Source organism: Hipposideros armiger, unplaced genomic scaffold (genome assembly GCF_001890085.2).
Source record: "Hipposideros armiger isolate ML-2016 unplaced genomic scaffold, ASM189008v1 scaffold_675, whole genome shotgun sequence".
Taxonomy (NCBI): domain Eukaryota; kingdom Metazoa; phylum Chordata; class Mammalia; order Chiroptera; family Hipposideridae; genus Hipposideros; species Hipposideros armiger.
The window spans coordinates 857,509-878,875 of NW_017732025.1; the positions used below are offsets into that span (position 1 = coordinate 857,509).

The 21,367-nt window shown below is 35.8% G+C and overlaps 1 protein-coding gene across 3 annotated transcripts in view; it reads right to left on the reverse strand.

Annotated features, from left to right (window-relative positions):
* The window catches only part of ZNHIT6 (zinc finger HIT-type containing 6), a 64,553-nt gene that overhangs the window by 28,729 nt on the left and 14,457 nt on the right, over positions 1-21,367 (reverse strand). For all 3 annotated transcript variants that reach the window (XM_019626402.1, XM_019626403.1, XM_019626400.1), the window contains 2 exons: positions 3,012-3,080; positions 1,501-1,581 (listed from right to left, as the gene is read on the reverse strand). In XM_019626402.1, the coding sequence (XP_019481947.1) occupies positions 1,501-1,581; positions 3,012-3,080 (150 nt within the window). The remainder of the gene's footprint in view (positions 1-1,500; positions 1,582-3,011; positions 3,081-21,367) is intronic.

Genomic DNA, 21,367 nt, shown 5'->3' on the forward strand with positions numbered 1-21,367 from the left:
CTGCTCACAGCGGCTGCTGGCCGCTCACGCTGGCTGCTGTCTACACACGGTAGCCCATGGCAACCCACTGCAGCAGGGGCTGCAGCCTACGCCGTCGCCTCACGGCAGCCCAGCTCCAGGTTGAGCTGTTGTTCAGCATCTTAGCTATAGAGGGCGCAGTGTCACTGGCCCTCATATGCGGGATCCGAACTGGGGCCCTCTGGCGTCCCAAGCCAGCTCTTAACCAACGCACCACTCGGCCGGCCCCATTCAGTATAAATTTTAAACACCAGGTTATCTGGAACCAAACCAAGCATTCATATCCCAAGCAGGTACCATCTGGTGAAAGGAAAGTCAACTGGGTTCCCGCCCAGGAACACTAATAAATCATACTCTAATAATAGTTTCCCTTTTTTTAAGCACTGCCTACTATGTGGCTAGGCCCTGTGCTAGGAACTTTATATAAATGCTATTTTTTTAAAGCTTCGTAACAACCCTATCTAGTAGATATTATCAATCTCATTTTAATAATGGAAAAAAATTAAGGCCCAGAACTTAAGTAACTTGCTGCTGATCGTACAGCTAATAAGGGACAGAGGTAGCCATTCTAAACTAGATGTTCATTACTGACTCTTTCCACTATGCTATGTTAATCATTTTTGTCCACACTGTATTTCTGGACAGGAGACAGAGTATATCTTACCTAGTTTTATGAAGACTTGGCTGAAACAGGATTTCCTGTCTTTAACAGTTACTTGGAAATTCCTAATTTTCAGTTTTTGGTTCAACTTGAAAGGCATTTTAAGTTTAAGGCATTTTAGTTTAAGTTAGGAGTGCAGACTCTATTAAAAATATATATTATATATATAGTCATGGGCTGTAAAGTACAGCATAAGAAATATAGTCAGTGGTATTGTAATAGCTGTGTACAATGTCAGATGGGTAGTAGACTTGGTGGGGTTATCACTTTATGAGGTGTGTAAATGTCTAATCATTATGCTGTTTTGTACACCTGAAACTAAAAGAGTGCAGACTGTGACTCCAGGCTGCCTGGGTTTGAATCCTAGCTTCCGTTATTAGCTATATGAAGTCAATCACTTTAAGGCTGTTTCCCCTCCTGTAAAATGGGTATAATAGCAGTAACTCACTTAATGGGTTATTGTGAGGATTAAATGTATGAATACATTTATTATTATTTGCTTCAAAGAGTGTCTGGAACACAGTAAAGAGTAGGTACTAACTACTGTTATTACTATCCAAAAGCATCATCTCTCACTGACAAAGCCTTGAGTAAAAACTAAGGAAATGGGACAGCAAGTGAATGGTACTGACACATCACATTCTAATAAAGTCATGACTTAACATAATATTGGGTTGCCGGAAAAGTCATGATGCATTTTTGCAAAGAAAAACATAGAAAAAATATGTCATGACTTTTCCGACAACCTAATAATATGCACATAACAAATATCTCATCATTTTTTAATAATTTTAGAAAGTTACAAGATTTTAAAAACATACCTTTGACGAATTACAGGATCAGACTTTTCAGGATCAATGTAAGGTCTTAGGATTTCATTAATAGTCTTATCATCTGGTACTCTTCCCAACAAAGAATAAACAAAAACAAAACATTATTATTTTCTACTAAAGATGTTAACTTAGAATTACTAAATCTTGTGGCTTTTTTGTTTAAATAACTGAACACAGACTTTTTATTTTACTTTTGGAAATATATATTGTCCAGTTAAGCAAAACTTACACAGGAAAATATCTCAAAAAGACTTCTTGGACACACTTAGCAGAGTCTTAAAAAACAATATTTTGAGAAGCTCCCCATAAATCAATTATAAAAATACGAAGCCTCTTTTAACACACACCTGTACTCAAAGATGAAAAGAAAGAAATCAGGTTGAAATATATTTGAAAGTTGCAGAAATAAAAAAAATCTGAAAAAAGGTTTCAGATGATGCTAATTTCAGTACATGTTTAATAAGTTTATTCATTCAAAGTCATAAGACCAGGCTAAAAACTGGATACTACTTTCCCTGGAAACAAAGAATTTTAGGTTTTCCAACTTTCCTATGTATGCACATTGTTTTGAACTATAAAGCTGTAAAAAAATAAATAAGACACTGCTTTGACCTAGTAACTTTCCTCAATAATTTATTCATATTCATATATTGTGCTATATAGCCCTATCTGTAAAATTTAAGTCCTTTCCCTGTCTTTAGACTGGTATGCACCTTCAAATAAAGTTTTTGATTAAAATCCATATGACCATTTCAAAGAGAAGACATTAATGCATAATGTAGATATATGCTAAATATATTACTTAAAAAACAACTTTAAAATTTTTCTAACTCAAGGAAGCAAAACAGTATACAACTATTAAAAATTTTAAATGATGCTTGAAAATGTTCATAATATGAAAAAAATAGGATAAAAGTTGTTAATGCAAATTAATTCCAATTATGAGTATACAATGTACATACCTAAAATAATGTATTTTCTGAAGGACATGCTATGATGCTAATAGTAGTATACTCTGCAGAGTAGAATTTTGGGTCATTTTTCACTTCTTATATAACCACCCAGCTTAAGAAATTGACAGTTTTCAGCCTTCTTAATTCTCCTTGCATCTCTCCTAATGCCTGCTCTCCCTGAAGTAAACACTATCATGATTTTTGTGCTAATCATTTTCCTTAGAGTTCTACCACTTCTGTAGGTATTCCTAAAAAGTATACTTTTTTGCATACTTACTAACAGAATCATACTCTATGCATTCTTCCTTAACTTGATTTTCTCACTCAACATTATTTCTAAGATTCACCCATGTTGATGTGTATAGCTGGATGTCATTCATTTTCAGTGGTGTTTAGTATTTCATTATAGCAATATACAACAACTTAGTTATCCATTCTATTACTGACATACATTTATTGAGATTACATTTAAGGTAACAATTTATTTTAAATACAGAGACATAATAAAAACAAGTAAGTTCATAACAGACAGTGGTGCTACTATACCTTTTTTCTATATATACAGCTTGACTCTGAGGAAATTGGAGCTTTACATGCCAACAAAACTGTTGTTTTCTAAGAGAAAAAATAATCACATGATGATCAAGGTAGAAATAAAAGTTTGAACACAAATCAAACTTCCTAAATTTTGTTTTCAGATAATAATTTTAAAAGTACTCTCACTCAGATTTTAATGTACTTTTTCTACTATTAGCTATTGTCTCTTTTCTAGGATTTTAGAGGGTATGTTTTTCAAACAATATACTTGGAAGGGTTTTTAAAAATAAAAAAGAAAATAACTGAAGCAGTTCTAAATTCCAAGGACTTCACATTCCTGAATTAGAAGGCAATTTCTCCTAGTTCAGGGGCTTTTGACATCAGTGTGCTACTACTTAAAGTTTACAAATAAATTTCCTCATGACTAAAAACAACGAGCTGATGTCTATGCCTGACTAGTCTGGAAATGAGGTGAATGAAGTATTGTCCGGTTGAGACCAGCTGGCTGCGGAGACACTTTTGAGCCATGAGTGCGTGCATTCAGCAGCAAAACAGTAGACAACAAGTTGGTTGCTAAGCAGAATGCACTCTACACTACAGTCCCTCTGCTTTCAGGTCTGAACTTTGGTTTGATACAGGATGGACAGTAGCAATTCACTAAATGTCTGATTTTAGAAAAATGACCATATGTTCTATTTAATATATCTAAATTTGGTGACACTAGACACCATTACTTTTAAAAAATATTTAATGCTCAAAATATTGAATCCATTACAGAAATTTTAATGTCTTTACTACATGACGGTTTTACATATTTTTTCTTTACTTAGCAGAAATTTCTAACAACCCACTGGCAAGTTAATGGCCGGTAGCATGCCCAATCAATGGCCAGCATCTCCTACAAATCTACGCCTTAGCAACATGGCCCCAAATCTAAAATAATTTTCTTTTAATACAATCTAGTGGAGTATCTCCCACCAAACATTTATATGATTTAGTCAAATTTTTGCCAGAAGACAGTGACCATAAAAATCAAGTAAAAATCCTTTTATTAGGGTAAGTTTTCACAGATCTGCTTGTGGAAGTTTTCTTTAATAACAGGATAGTTTTTGACACTAGCTAGAGAAAAACATGCTTGGTTATGCTTATGTTGATAGTGCCACTTATCGTACAAAAAACAATCATGTTATGTTTAATATTTTTTTTTGATAGAACAAAGTTGTATAGCACCCTTTACTAATCTGAAGGCCAGATGTCTAAAATCTCAGAAGAAAAACTTAAAAACATTTGAATGCAAATAAAACAGTTATTGGTTTTAAATAAATAATTCTTAAAGAAAACACCCTGCAATATTTGTTATCTGTGAAACAGTCACAGATAGCATAATATTACCATCAAGAGGCTGAGAGATACATTTCTCTTAGTACAAAATAAACTGATTTTTTAATCTTAATGCATAACATGGCTTCTTTCTAAATATATCTGTTTTTTTCATGTTAAGTTACTTGGGAAAAAAAAGATTATAAACTTGTGATCTTTTAGAATTGTAAATCATACTCCATCACTCCAATCATTGCTTGAGTAATTTCAAGAACCACTCACCTTTCTTAACATTCAGTAGACCCTAAAGACCTTCAGAAAGTACTTAACATTCCAAAAACAAGAGAGAAAAGCCCTTGGAAATCATTTTATTTGCGGTAGTTAACTACTTGTGGTTATAAGGAAGTCATTCATTACTGTTTTATTATATACACACTGCTGAATTATGACTATTATAAAAATCTTTCTATATTTGGCTTCAGTTCAAACATGAACAAATCTGAAAAGTACATTTACTTTTAAAAATATGATCTTGCAATATTTCAAAAACAAAGAAAAAGAGAATATAAAAGCTACTCAATATACTCACATTCAGATTTAACCAACTTGTGTACTGCCGTATTTGTTAGACATTTTTTTTCTTCTAGGAAATAAAAGTTTCTTGACATGGTTGGTGATCCTTTGTACTGTTCCCTGATTGTACTGTTCCCAATTCCCTACCTATCATCAGAGGTAACTACTGTCTTGAGGTTGGGTGCGAATTCTTGCCATCAATGGTTTGATGTTTTATATTTTACACACATCTATAAACAGTATAGTATTTTGTGTGATAGTTAACCTTTATTTCAATATTATCATACTCTAAATATCCTATGCCTTGCTTTTCTCATTTAAGTTATGCTTTAGAGATTTCTTTATGATATAGATTAATTGCATTAATTTTAACTGTTGCATAGTATTTCATTGAGTGAAGAACGCCAAATCTATTTATATATTCTCTACTGATAGACACTATAACTGTTTCTATCTTTTTACCATTTGTTGTTCCATGTTAAATCACAGTCAAGAAAAAAATAAAATATCCCCAAGGATGGGGCTATCGTTTATCTCTACTGGTACACAGAACTAAAAGTTAACTTCATTGAAAAACTGCCTGTACTTTTTTTAGTCTATGATAGTATAAGAGGCATTTGAGAACAGTTATTCAGAGTAAAAGGTTTAAGTGAAAAAGTGGACAAAAAGAGGTTGAAGAGTGTTGACATAAAAAAAAATATATACATAACCAAAATCCCCAAAACATTACTTGTGAGAGGAACTGCAATTTTTTTTTTTTTAAAGATTTTATTGGGGAATTGGGGAAGGGGAACAGTGTTAGGGAATTAGGGAATGGGAACAGTCAAGCTGTTGTCCTTCAATCTTAGTTGTGGAGGGCGCAGCTAGATCAGCTCCAAGTCCAGTTGCCATCTGGCTGCCCATCGGCAGCTTACGGCAGCTCAGCTCAAGATGTCCTGTTCAATCTTAGTTGCGGGTGGGCATAGCCCACCATCCCATGCGGGAGGCAAATCGGAAACTTTGTTAGGAGCACGTGCTCCCACCAGCTGACCCATCCTTCCACCTGTTGGCAGCTCAGCTTGGGCACAGTTCACTGGCCCATGTGGGAATCAAACTGGAGACCCTGCTGTTCAGAGTTCACGCTCTTAACCAACTGAGTCACTCGGCTGGCCCAGAACTGTAATTTTATATATATATTTCATTTATATTTATGTTTTCTAAAAGAACATACTTTTGTAAAGGAAAAAATTAAGTTAATGCTTTTGTAAGTATCTTTATGTGTATATATAATTGTTTCTGTATTTTAGATTATTTCTAAAGATAGATTCCAAGAAGTAGAATCACTAGGATAGAGCAGTGCTATCATTTTGGACCAGATAATTCTTTATTATGGAGGTGGGCAGAGAGACACTGCCCTGTGCATTGCAAGATGTTTAGCAGCATCTCAGGTTTCTACCTAATGAGATGCCACTAGCAACGCCCATTCTCCAAGTTGTGACAACTAAAGATGCTCCCAGATATTGCAAATGTCCTATAGGAGGCAAAATTACCACTTTTTGAGATCCACTATGATTGAAGTTAAACATTTACCTAATGCATCAGGACTACTCTTGCCTAAAGTCAGCAAAATGCCTACTACTATAATGTTCATTGTGTCCTTGCCTTATTTAATCAACATTTTCAAGAATGGAAACACTGTACCCAGAATATTCTAGGTAACTTAGGCACCCCAAGGCACTATGTTTAGAGCTTGATAATAGACGGGTGAAGTAATGGTGGCAATTATTAAACTTAATGTTTCCTTCTGGACAACTTGACAAAAAGTTAACAGAAACACTGACCTCCTTCTCCGAGTCTTATGAAACAGAAGTAACCATTCATGTGTAGCAAAACTTTTGCTTCTCCTCCCCAAATATTAACACACACCACACNCACACACACACACACACACACACACACACACACACACACACACACACACACACACACCATGCATTCTATATGGGGCAGCATCCCCCAAAGGGGGCGAGAACTGGTTCTTGGGAAATCTTAGCTACTTATTATAGTGGTTAGGGTCACTGTACATAAACACACATACAGTATACCTGTGGTTTCAAAATATCATGGGAGGGCAATCAGAAGGAAAATATCCTAAAAGGCCCCTTAGGAGATAATGAAAAAAAGGTTGAGGAACACTTAGGTGGTACATGTATTAAATGAGGGAAATAAATATTATTTTGTACATACTTGGTTTTAGTGATTTAATATAGGGCACTTATTTAACAATGTTTGCTTACTAGAAACTGTTATGAATCATTCTATTGCAAAGTTTCAAGGAAGTGAAATGTGAATGAAGACACAAATCTGGGGGGAAGTTTTATACCCTTATACTCAATTATTCTTCTGACTTCATTACTTAAAATTGCAAATTTTCATCTTTGGCGAGCTACTATAATTCCAAAGAAGAAGATGCAAATCAAAAGTCATCAGATCCTTCTAAATGGCACTGTTCTCTTAATATGATAAAATGTTCAAGCTCATTTATAACCAAAGTAATGTAAATAGAAATGAAATATTTTCACCTACCAGACTTACAAAGATGTTGTCAAAATATGCTAAGGAACCGTGATGAAATGAACATTCTTCACTACTGACAGGAGTATAAACTGGTGTAAGTTTCTGGCAGTTCAATTTCATAAGGCTACAAATAAAAATTTATAATGAAAAAAATTTTTGCTTCATCAGTTTTATTCCCAGGAATTTATCCCACGGAAATAACTGGATAAATAATAATATTTGTACAAAATGTCCACTGTACCACTTCTCACAATAGAAAAAAATAGAAATAATCTAAATGTATCATCAGAAAACTGATTAAATAAATTATGATAGATCTACATAATGAATGAAAAGATAAAACAGAATTATAAGTACTAAGGTAGAAAAATGTGTGTTAAATGATGGCATTTATATTTAAAAATACAGAGGATGCCAAAAAAATGTATACACATTTTAAGAAAGGAAAACTGTATAAAAATTGTAATAATATAAACCAATAACAGAAGATGAATACAAGTCATGTTTGATTTCTGCAATTAGAAGAGGTGCTCAAAGTGGTTACCATCACCGTCCAGACACTTCTGATAACAGCGAACTACTGCTTGGGCAACGTTGACCAAAGTGTCCACTTGTATACATTCTTTTTTTGGCACCCCCAGTATATAATCATACATATATTTACAAGTATAAAAATATGTCCCAAACTTTTAATTATGGCTATTTCTTGACGTAATAAAAGGACTTAATTCTTACTTCATATGTCTGTATTAAATGCATCTTTGACATAATGATTTGCTATTTTTTACAATCAGCGAAGTCAAAGATGTTTTCATGAGGAAGTGCTGAATGGTAGTCATAGACAGGAATAATTTTAATATTCTTTTTAAACTTAAAAATATTTCATTATTCAAAGTTTTAAGATGTTTCCTTTTCATCTCAGAAATTATTACCCAACCAGAGCTGGGGTTATTTTTATTTAATCTAATTTGATGGCTTCAAAGCCACCTTCCTTAAAAAAATATGCAACAACTAAGAGTTATATACGGAGGCTGAATTTTAAGAAGTAAGATTTCTAATACAAAGTTTAAATGAGTTTAAATACTTTTAGTCTTAAAAAAAAAAAAGTCCCCAATTCTCATTTTGCTCCCTCACAGATTAACCAACATTTACTCAAAGAATACTTCTGAGGGCTCACTAGGCATTAGGGATGCAAAAAGACAGAGGGCATGAGGCCAAGGCACCAACGCAGGGCACTGCCTTTGTCCTTCCATATCACTGTGAGAGGAGTAGTTTTCACATGAAAGCACAGTGTTCTTTATTGACACTGTATACAGGAAGAATACTCAAAATGCTGTAATGCTCAGAGGTAGGGCAGGGCAGAGACTGAGTAGACTCTGAATTCTACTCTTCTTAACAATTTATTATTTGATGTGATCTTGAGCAAGAGACACATCTCTGTACCTCAGGTTTCTCACAGTAAAATGGGAATGACAACAGTATTCATATCATAGGGTTAAATGAGCAAATATATGTCAAGAGCACTGAACACAGTAATCAAAAATGTTAGTTGCTGCTATTGTTTCCGTTGTTATAATTCTACATTCAATTTAATATCCTGAGTTAATGAGGCTTAGAACAGGATATTGACAGGACCTGTAACAGAATATTTTGCTGTGAGTTCATAATCGAACTCTTAAACTGAATTTAGCGTTAAGTGGCTAAAGATGACACTGGATATGTGGATAAATACCAGAATGTAAAGGGCCCTGAATATCTGCTAAACAGTATGGATTTTATTTTGTGGTTAATGCACCACCAACAAACGTTTTTAAAGTGAGAGCTTAGAGGGAGATTCATCATCCTCTACTTAACTCTCCTAATAGGTGTTTCTTAGTACATTCAGGACATTAGCTTTTCAGCCCTTGTTTGTAGTTAGTAAGGGAAGTATTTCCCAGTACTTTCGAGAAAGCACATTAACATATGTCAGTTCAAGTATCCCTGAAACTTTTACTTCTGATTTTTATATACTGGTGACTCCATGAGGTAAATAAGCTAAAGCTATTACTTTCCACATGTCTGATTTCCAGAATACTATACCACTAATTAAATTAGAAAAGTCTACAGGTAATAAAAACTACCAGTTCATTCTTTTACAAAAGAGCACTCGTGAGCAGCAATCATAATAACAATAGTGTATTATGTGCTTTTATATGTCAGACATTGTTCTAAATACATGTATTAATTCATCTAATTCTTGTAACTCTGTGAGACAAAATAACATTATTTTATTTCGCAGGTGAGAACACTAAGGTAGAGAAAAGAAAGTCGTTCCTCCAAGGTCATTATTCAGCTGGTAAGTGGCAGACATGGGGTTTGAACCAGGTAGTACAGTAGCTCCAGAGTCTGTGTTCTTATCTATACTACTATGAACTTTCCGGATTTGAAAATTCAGTAACAAACTGTGTATTTTTCTGTATTACTAATTCAAAAGTATCTCAGTTATACTTTATTTCAAATTTGCCTCCATATTTTAAAACTCTTTTTAAGAGTTGTAGTGGATACTTTGATTGTCTACTTGGCAATGTCATATCAACATTCTCCTTCCTAATCTATGATCATACTTTGATAAATGGACCGCACCCCTATCTCTAGGAGTATGTATTTACTGGTTGGCTTAAGAAAATCCCTAATATTCCCCTGGACACAATGGCTCAGGACTGGGCAGATGGCCTGGGTGGTTCAATCATCCTGAATTTCAGGTTTCCTGTTCAGTAATGCTGGGAGAGAAGCACTCCTGGGTATTTACTATAACCCAAACTTTTACCACAAGCATCCTATGACCATGAGGACTGAGCTGACACCAGAGAGAATACAATGGGGAATGAATAATAAACTGGGTCCTTGATGACAGAATCGATTCACTGTATCTATTAACTCTGAAGTCCATCCTACCTCTGGACATTCAATTATGACAGCCAATAATACACCCTTTTTATAGCTCCAGCCAGTATGAATGCTCAACATTTAAAGCATTCTTACCAATACAGAGGATTAAAGTTTTCTTCTTTCTGGGTTTCATCTTTCACTTCTAAGCAATAGAAAAGGAAGACAGACTTATCTGTGAATTTTCAACTGTTATGAAGTTTAGAAGCAGCAAATATATCTGAAGGAATTTCAGAAAGAAAGCTTTCTGTTCCATTGTTGATTATAAAATCTTATTTAATTTAAAGCAGAAAGAAAATATACCAAATTTTGAAACCTTTCAAGGAAAAAAACTAATGTACAAAATAATCTATATACTCCTTCACTCACAGGCATATTACCCTCTTTTTTTTAAATTGGGGAATTGGGGAGGGGGACCAGCCAAGTTGTTGTTCTTCAATCTTAGTTGTGGAAGGCGCCAGTCACCATCTGGCTGCCTGTCGGCAACTCGTGGCCTCTAAGCTCAAGGTGCTGTGTTACAATCTTTGTTGCAGGTGGGTGTAGCCACCATCCCATGCAGGAGTCAAACCAGCAGCCTTGTTGTTAAGAGCACACGCTCTATCCACTGAGCCATCCGGGCGGCAGCTCAGCTCAAGGTGCCCAGTTCAGTCTTAGTTGCGGACGGGCATAGCCCTCCGTCGAACAGGCAGTCTTCTTGTTAGGAGCACGTGCTCTCACCAGCTGAGCCATCCTGCCACCTGTTGGCATCTCAAGCGGTAGCTCAGCTTGGGTGCAACGTCACTGGCCCATGTGGGAATCAAACTGGCGGCCCTGTTGCTCAGAGCTCACACTCTTAAGCTAACTCTTAACCAACTGAGCCACTCGACTGGCTCCCATATTGTCTTTTAAAAAATATTTCAAGATCAAACTTGAAAGTCTCAAAAATAAAAGAAACTATTCCTCATAAAAATAACCCATTTATTTTATTAGGACTGGTACCCTAATAGTGTTTTTGAAAGAGTGAATACAAAGGCTCTGCGTAGTTACTCAGCATGGATTAAAATTACTGGAATTGGGGAGAATGAAAACCAAAATTTTATGTCTCACATCGTTATGAAAATACTCTGCAAGTTCCAGTTAAATATTGTGATTTGCTCTTTTAAAAATCAGTTTCACCACAACATGATAATAATAGGAAATAGGTTAAGTATGTGGTATTGGCTTTAGTAGAAGTAGACAGTACATTAAGAAAATGGATGCAGTAGGGGAAGATCAAAATGAAAAAGTATGTTTACTTCAAATAATTGAATAATACTTGAGCATAATAAAGCAGTTCTCTACTGGGAGTGGTGCCAACCTCGGGGGCAGGGGTATTTGGAAATAGCTGGGCAGTTCTGATTGTTTCAAAACTGGGGAGCACTTTAGGCCTTTAGTGGACAGGGGCCAGGAGTGCTAACCTTCCTTAAGGCTTGGGAAACAACAAATTGTCCTGTTAAAAATGCCAGTAGAGCCCCTACTAAGAAACATCAGAATGCAGAGAGGAGAGCAGATATGTGCATACCAAAAGCTGAATACCTGCACTAAATACCAGCATCTGTTTCATATTAACTGTGGTGAAAATATGTACCATAGGAACTGTGGCAAAGGAGAAATAATGGGGAAGAGGAGCTGCCCTGTGTACTGTTACAGATGGCTAGGAATAGGGAAGGGGAAGACATTCTAGGATTCAGAATGGTGACTAGCCTGGGTACATCTGGTTGAATACATGAGGAAATCGGGTGGGGACAGATGATGAAGACCCATGTTTAGTATGGCTCCCTCATAGGAACAGGAACGCTTTCTGCTCAAGTGACCACCTAAACTCCCTGGCATGGCATCTATGAGTAAGGTCCTACAAGGCCCAGCCCCAGCGGGGCTGCCTCCAGCCTCATCCCCTACCACTCAGCAACTCCCACTCTAGTTTCTAGACACATCAAGCCAGTTATTGTCGTACATTTGTTACTCTATCCTTTTGCATCTGATATTTTCACCACAAACCATCCTTCCTTTCTGTCTGGGTTAAAACCCAGACTTAAAACCGCCTCCTTGTCCTTCAAAAATCTGCTTGAATTCTGTCTTCTCTGGGAGGTCTTTCCAGTCGCCGGCTCTCAGTAATAACACCCCGCGGCTGGGCAGTGAGCCCTGCATTGAGCTCCCTCAGCACTCCACCAACACTCCACAAAGCACTGACCACACAGGTGTAGTAAGAGTTTGCTGACTTGTGTTCAGTGGGAATTGACTGAACTACTTAAGAAAAAGGACAGTGACTTTCTGGCATATAGGCCAGTGGTTTGAAAGGTAGAGGTAAACAGCAGAATCATCTGGGGCTTTTTTCTTTTTTTTGATTAAAGACAATTTTTTTTACAGCATTTTTACGTTCACAGCAAAATCAATAGGATGGTACAGAGATTTCCCACATATCCTCTACCCCCAAACATGCAAAGCCTCATCTAGTGCTTTTTAAAAATAAGGACGCTTAAGTCTACTCTAGGCTCAATGAATTAGCAATGCTGATGGTCAGCCCAGGCATCTGCATTATGAAATTGCTACAGGTAATTCTGGTGTGCACTCTAGACTGGACCGAAAACTGCATACTATACAAAGCTGGCACTATTACCGTCCTCATCCTAGACATAAGGCAACAGGTACAGAAGGGTAAATGACTATCCAAGAAAACTCCCTTACATGTAAAGGTTAAATTAAACTTTGTCATGTTTAACATCAAATAAACATTCAAGAATTATTAACTATATTATTATTCCTCTGTTAAAAAGCAAATTCACTAAGGAAGGCTTCCATTATTTTGCCTAACAAGAAGGAGCAATTTCACATGGGGAAGAGGAACAAGAACAGGGAGCTAATTTCAGGCTATGGAATGGGGAATGACACTTGAGAGCTTCAGACACTCCAAGGCCAGGAGACGAGATGACACATTTCACCTATTGGCAATTCTGCCTGGGGCCTATGAAGGCACCTCTGTGCTAATGACTCCCTTGGGCACAGAAAAATTAACGGAATCTGAGCAGGCGGCCATCATCGTAACAACATCTTTTAGAAGGCCGTGTCTGGCAGCAGTGTGTAGAGGGACTGAGGTGAGGAGACACTGAAGGTAGGGAGGGCATGCGGAAGTTCCCCAAGGGTCCAGGGAGAGGCAAGATGGGCCTGCACGGACAATACAGCTGACAAATGCTGCAGTGAAGGAAACGGAGAGGGACACATTCCAGAGGATCATCAGGAAGGAGCAGACGTGGTTGACTAGGAAGGACTTCCCGAAGTGAACCAGTTTGGGGACCCCAAGATCAAGAGCGTCTGGTTTTCCATTTTCATGAATGCTTGCTAACTGCTGCCGTGGAAAGGCACACCCTCTGGGAGCGATGTCCTAGGAACTGCTTTCCTTACCACTGGCCCAAGAAGGAAAAGCCTGATTGGGGAACCATTAGATTTCTACTCTTTCTCACTGCTTTGCTAAGTCTCTGCTGTTGCTCTGAAATTATTCCATCAAACTATATCAAAGCCGTTATATAGAAGGCAGAGAAACCGGAGAGCTAAACATTTTCCATTAGTTAACAAGTTTATACTGAGCACCTATTATGTAATCCCCCAACATCACTGCAAATTCCACTTGTCTGCCCATGACCTCAAATGCTAAACCCATCATTTCACTTTCTTTTGCTCTCTTTCCTAAAGTCAGTTTGCAGCAAAGTACAAACCTATATAAATTACCCTGCAAAGATACCATGCAAAAAACAAAAACAAAAACAGAAACCTGTGTTTTAAGAAGTGTATCACCACATAATTGTTTCAGGAAAAAAGTGCTACTGACATTAATGCAGAGGTGGATGAGTATATATCACTGCAATATAATTAGAATGCTGTAATTTTATCCAAAGAACAAAATGTAATTTTTTGAATCTCGGTTATTTCTTTACAAGAGAGACATCTAGTGGCTAGCTTCTAAAACAGGACTGGGACTCAACTATTAATTTACACTTTTGTTTAATAATGAGCACACTTCTACTTCCTTAATATCTAAGTCTAAGAGAGACCCATAGACAGAGAGCTAAAAAACACTGGGTCAAAAGGAAGTTTAAAACTCAGTTCTAAGCTGATAGTGGTAACGGGATGGTAAGAAGGACTGGGTTGCTCAGAACTGAGGGCTGAGGTCAGGTGGAGACACAGTCCGAAGAAGAATGTCAAAAGTTGGGTCCATTTCTGGGGAATGGGTGGTTAGCCCACACATTAGACTCTAAGCCTGGAGTTAAGCTAAAGATATTGTTGAAGAGGAATCTCAGTTCAAGTCTTTTTGCTTACTGCTGAATCCTCAGACCTAAATACTCAGGAAAATAAAATGAGGAACTTAAGCAACCAAATGAGACATGTTATCCAAGGATGGCCATACAGGCTCCAGGTTTGATATCCGTGGCTTCCTGTAGCAAAACACTAAAACACAACTGAAAAAGGGTGGCAGCCATGGATAAAAACATGGAACTTCATACGATAGTATCAGAATACTTTACAAAGATAATATTTACAACTCAAAATGTGTAATGGTCCTGCCCACATCTATCAATGTCTTCTTAAATCAATATTAAAAAATTCATTCATTTATTCTTAAAATAAGCATTACGTGCACATGGTCCAAAATTCAAAAAGGCAGAGAAGGGTACATAATTCTCATCCCTGTCCCTTCTCTATCCAATTTCCTTCCCTTAAGATAACCACTGTTACCAGTTTACAATATAAGCACATATATATATATATATATATATATATACTTTATTTTTCACACAATAGTAGCATATAATGAACATAGTTCTGCATCTATCTTTATTCATTTAATACTTCTGGAAATCATATCATATTAGCACATTTAGAGCTATTTCATTCTTTTTCCATTGTAAAAGTATACCATAATTTATTTAGACCGGCCACTATTGATGAATACTTAGATTCATATTACTCTTACTGTTACAAACAATGTTGTACTGAATATCCTTGTACATTCTTCGTTTTCCATCTGTATGGTTATATCTATCAAACACATTCCAGGTAGAATTGCAGGCTGAACAGTAATTATCATGCCTTCCTGATTCACTTCTTTCCCACTTAATGACCTTACCTTTGCACTGGGGCCAGTGCTTATTTTAAACAATTAAGGCAACATGGTAGAGAAGATAATCTGAAAACCCTCTCAATGGCATATAGCAGGAAATCCTGGAGAAATAGAACAAACACATACTGAAAAGCAGAGTGGAATGCTGAAGATAGGCACGCTCTGGAGGCCTCTGCCCATCTTGATAACCAAAAGGCTTGTGTTTCAGCAGCTACTGGGTGGCAGGAGACAAGATCTTGGGCCCACATAAGCTAGAGACCTCAAACTGAGATCATGGCATAAAATCAGTGAAAGGGTGAACAAGAAAAACCCTGCCCACTAGCAAAAGGAGACAACACAGAAACCTGTCAACCTCAGCTCGGGCTCTTGGGAGAGAGAAAGCCGGATGGGTTGGGGGAAAGGTTTCAATGGAGAATGCGTAATTTCAGCTCCCTCAAATGGGTTTGGGGTTCAGATTATTACTATTAGTATAGTCTTCAGACTAAGAAATTAAAGAGTTCTGGATTGGTGCCACAGAGTATTTGGCATAAGCAACTGTGTACCACCTTCTACGTGAACTTGAGTTCACAATTACATTTCAGGAAAAAAACAAGGAAATAAGCCACTATAATCAAGAGTCGACAGAAACAGCAGGCAGCAGTTAATAGACTTGCAAGAACTTCACATACTGTAATTACTTACACAGATAATATCCTACATTAGTCAACAAAAAGGCGCTTAAAACATGAGAAAGGAATACAATTCTGTCTAAAAGACCAGATCTGGGAAAGAAACAGAACTTCTGGAAATAATAAACATAACTGAAACAAACAACAGAAAACACTCAGTGAATGGGCTCAAGATTAGATTAATTAGACACAGCTGAGGAGAGAAAATAACTTGGGTGATATAACTGAGTAAATTACCTAGACTGTAGCAAAGACAAGGAAATAAGAGATTAAGATAATACATTAGAATTTTCCAGAACTGTCATATTCAGAAAGCACAACAAATCACAAGAAGATAAATAAAAATAAATCACATAAAGACACACATCATAGTGAAACTGCAGAACTCCAAAGACAAAATGATCTTAAAAGCAATTGAAAGAGAGGGAAAAAAAGACTATATAAAAGAGTATTCTCAACAGAGGCAAAGCAGTGAGAAGACAGTGGAATAAACAAAAGAAGGACTAAAATAAATGTCTACTTAAGATATTTCATATTCATCTCAACTCTTGTTCAAAAATAAAGGTGAGCTATATAATTCCATATATATGAAATTTTAAAACAGGCAACATCTTCAGGGGAAGAAAATTAGAACAGCTGCCTTTGGGGAACAGATGAGCTAATTAGGAAAAAGCTTTCTGGGGTGATGGTAATGTTGTATGTATTAATAGGGACTACATTCCACAGGTATATACATTTGTCAAGACTCAACAAATGTACACTTACGATTTATGCATTTCATTGCATGTAAATTTTATGTCAACAGAAAAAGTGAGCTTCATATCTTTTAGACAATTGTTTGAACTACAACTTTTTTTTCCCACTGAACATTATCATGGATGCCATTCCATGACAGTAATTTTATATCTAATTCTGTTTATTTAATGGCTGCATAGAATTCCACTGCACAAAAGTACTACCATTAATTTAACTCAGTCCCATATTGATGGATACTTGAGGTTTTTGACATTTTACACTATTAAAAACAATGCTGTATGTAACACATGTGTGTATACATATCTCTGTGAAATGTACTGATAAATTTGTGTGCTAAATTCCTTGAGTAGGCAAATATAACATTTTGAGAAATATTACCAAATTGTCTTCTAAAAATGACTACTAATTTATACTCTCAAGAACAGCAGAAGAGGACAATGGCCTGGCTAACCGATACTTTCATTATGTATTATTAATATACGCTTACCAGCCATATATTAGGTATGTATGTATCTTTCCATGATATATGTACATATATATCTTTTTATGACCATCTATTATAATCCTTTGCCCCTTTTTCTTATTAAGTTGCTAGTCTTTTTTCTTATTAATGCATAAGCATTCTTTGTCATATATGTTAAAGATTTTTTTTGTCCAGCCAATCTTTTGACTTTATTATGGTCTTTTTTTTTTTCCATATAATTTAAAAAACATGTAAATTCAGTTTTTTGTTTTTTGCTTTGTTTTGTTTTTACTTAATGGCTTTGGATGGGATGCTTCCTCCCTTCAAGATTATAAAAATACTCCAGTATTTTTTTATTTCATTTTAAGTTTAAGATTTTGATATACCTGGAAGTTCTAGTAAAAGATACAGCTATTTCCCACCAAATGGCAAGCTGTAATGACCCCATTTATAGAGTAATTACTTGTATTAATTGGAAATGCTATCTTGATCATATAATAGAGTACCCAATATCCTTGTGTCTATTTTCTACAATCTAAGCTATCTGTAGATTTCTATGTCAACACCATAAAGCTTTATTAGAATTTCATAAATTCTAATGAGTCCAGCCTCATTACCATTTTTCAGGTTTTCCTTATATTTATGGTGCTTCTCCTATATTTATTCTTAAAATGAACTTCAGTCATTGTATCATAAACACTTTCCTTCTCAAAAAAAAAAAATTCCCCAAACCAACAAAATCCCATTAGTATTTTGATTAGGAGCACATCAGATTTAAAAATCACTAATTTAAGAAATCAATGTTATTTCTATAATACTGAGCCTCCAAGAACAAGGCACTTTTTTTCCATTTGTTCCAATCTTTTAAGTCATTCAGTAGACTAAGTTTTCTTCATACAGGTCTTTCATATTTGTTTCAACAGTTTTTGATTAGCATTGGGTAAAAGTGAACATAATTATATGCCCTACAAAGAGATGAGGTAAAGGAGTTGCCTCTGAGAGAGTCACTATTTTATCCCTGAGGCCATATTGTCGTTACCAATTTGTATTATCTCCTCTCTTCCCCTTCTCCTTCATCCCCACCCCCTCCCAACTAGTAACCCTCAGTTTTTCCTCTGTGTCTCTGAGACTATTTCTGTTTACATTTCTCTTTTATTCAGTTTTTTAGATTCCCCAGACTGGTGCAGCCACTATGGAAATCAGCATGGAGGTATCTCAAAAAACTGGAAATGGAACTACCTTATAACCCAGCAATTCCACTCTTAGGTCTTTATCCAGAAAAACCCAAGACATTAATTTGAGAGAGTCACTATTTTAAAGAAGTAGTTTGGGATCTGCTCCAAAATAAGTAGGGGAGCCTCCTATTGGATACATTTCCTTGTCAAGCTCCTCTCTTTAACAGAGAATGTCAGTCTCGCTTCGGCTCAACTTATTCTTAATAAAGCACCCTTTAACTTCTCTTTGTTCATTAAAGCTATCCATTATGATTTTCCTGCAAATTTACCAGTCCTCTAAAATTCATTGCTATTAAATACTACAGTTTTGACCTCACAGACTGGTTAGTGTTACATCCCACTTTGACTATAAAATGAAAATTACAGTTCCTATTCTTAGAAAAATTCACACATCACATAATTTGTATATAATTTTGAGATTCAGAGCCATACTGGTCAACAACTCCTGCCATAAAGGATGCTGGAGTTAGAATGAACCTGTGCTTCTAAGGCACCTATTGTGTCTGCTGCTACATAAACCTGCTGCGAGTTCCATAGACGTAACTCAAGCACAATGACGCATTAGTCACACTTCATATGGGGGTATTTAAGTTTTTTAAAACCCTTTTTATTTTGAAATCATTTCAAACTTTATAGAACACTTACAAAAACACCACAAAGAACACTTTATTCAGATTGTTCAAAAGTTACCATTTGAACATTTAATTTTAAACGAGTTCACTACTTTTAGTATGGAACCAAAAATCTCATGTCAACAATTCCCAAATCCCCAAGCATCTGAAACTAAAAGTTTTATAACTCCTTCTTTCTGCCGCAAAATCTGATTGAGTCCATTTACAGTCATTGTTTACCCATTATAATGTGAATGTTTGAAAGTTTCACTGCAGAAATAGTATTCTCTGATTATGCAATGCTGCCACAGACCTACTACGGATGAATATAATATAGTAAATGTACTATATCCCCAAGGATTTTAGATAAGAAAATGTAGACCTTTAATTGTCATGGTACATTATTTACTTTAGGTATTATTTCATTTAATCCTCTCAATATCACAGTATGTTCAACCTTGCCCAAGGTTACCTAATGTGTACCAAGTGGCAGGCCAATATTTAAATTCAGGTTTATCTGAGTCAAAGCCTTAACCACTTTTTAAAGTTAAAAAAAGCATTGAAAACGAGTCTCTTAAAAACAGAAAAGAGAACAAGTGGTGAAAATAATTATTTGAAAAGATTTAATATTCACTTTTTTCCTCTTTCCAATAAATAACATCATCTAAAATCTTGATTATTTTCATATGAATGGTTGAGAAAACACAGGTATCCCAACAAAGGTACTTCTGTGTCTTTTTTCATGTTCTTCCCCTAAAGTACAGGACCTTATTTATTTATGTTGTTACTTATATACCACCTTTTACCAATGAAAATTTTCTGTACTCCTGATTCTGCCATGTGTTAAGTTTGATAAGTATGTCTGGTATATATCTATATCAGTGGTTCTAAAATAAGGGTGATTTTTGCCTCTCCCCATCTGCCTCCATCCCAGGGAGCATCTGGCAATATCTGGAGACATTTTTTTTTTAAAAAAACCAACAGAGGGTGAGTGTGCATGTTACTAACATCTAGTGGGTAGAGGCCAAGGATGCTGCTAAACATCCTAAAAGGCACAAGACCACCTTCCACAACAAAGAATTCTCTGGTTCAAAATGTCAACAGTGCCAAGGTAAGAAATCAAGACCTAAATCACTGATGAAAATGCTGAACAAGAATGAAAAAAATACTGTCATTAACGAGATTTATTTCTAAGCTGACTAACCGACAATGTTCTTTAAGTATAGCTTTCAACTATCTGGGAATTCACGTTAATCCTTTATTATTTATCCAACATCTGAATACAGACACTTTAAATTCAGTTAGTAGCAAAACCATTTTCCATTTAAAAATATAATGGACCATGTAACAATGAACAAATGGAAAAATTCAGTTACATAGATTTAAATTATTTTTTTCACTGAACTGACTCCCAGAATGGTTCTATGAATGACTGGTCACCTTAATTTAGCAGATTGGATTAAAGTCAAATGTTACACTTAGATTTTAAGTTATCATTCTAAAACATATGGGCAAGTATTCCAAAACTCAGTAGCAATTAAATAAAAGCAAATTAAAACAAAATGTTATTTCAACATTTAAAATTAAAAATTTTTTTTAAAAAGAGACAACTCAGTGTAGTGAGATGTTTAAAAAGGTATTCTCATATAGTATTACAAATAGAAATGAAAATTGGTTTAATCCTAATGTATTACTAGTCCCACTCTATAGATGAGTAAACTGAGGCACAGAGTAGTTAGGTGGCTTAGCTTAAGATCTCATACCTAGGAAGAGGCTGATGAGAGACATTTGAACCCAGGCAGCCCACCTCCAGTTTGTGCTCTTACCACTTCATTTTACTATCTCTATGGTATAGAGATTGTTTTTACAACTATGTGAAATGTATCAAAAATGACTGGAAGGCAAAATTAAAGGTTAGACTAGTAAAAATACCTAAATGTATACAACAGATCAAGATGAGATATAAACAGACACATCTTTGAAGAAATCAAAATTTAAGAGCTCAGGGCCGGCCGAGTGGCGCGATGGTTAAGAACTCACTTGGGACGCCAGAGGGCCCCGGTTCGGATCCCACATATGAGGGCCAGTGACACTGCCCTCCACAGCTAAGATGCTGAACAACAGCTC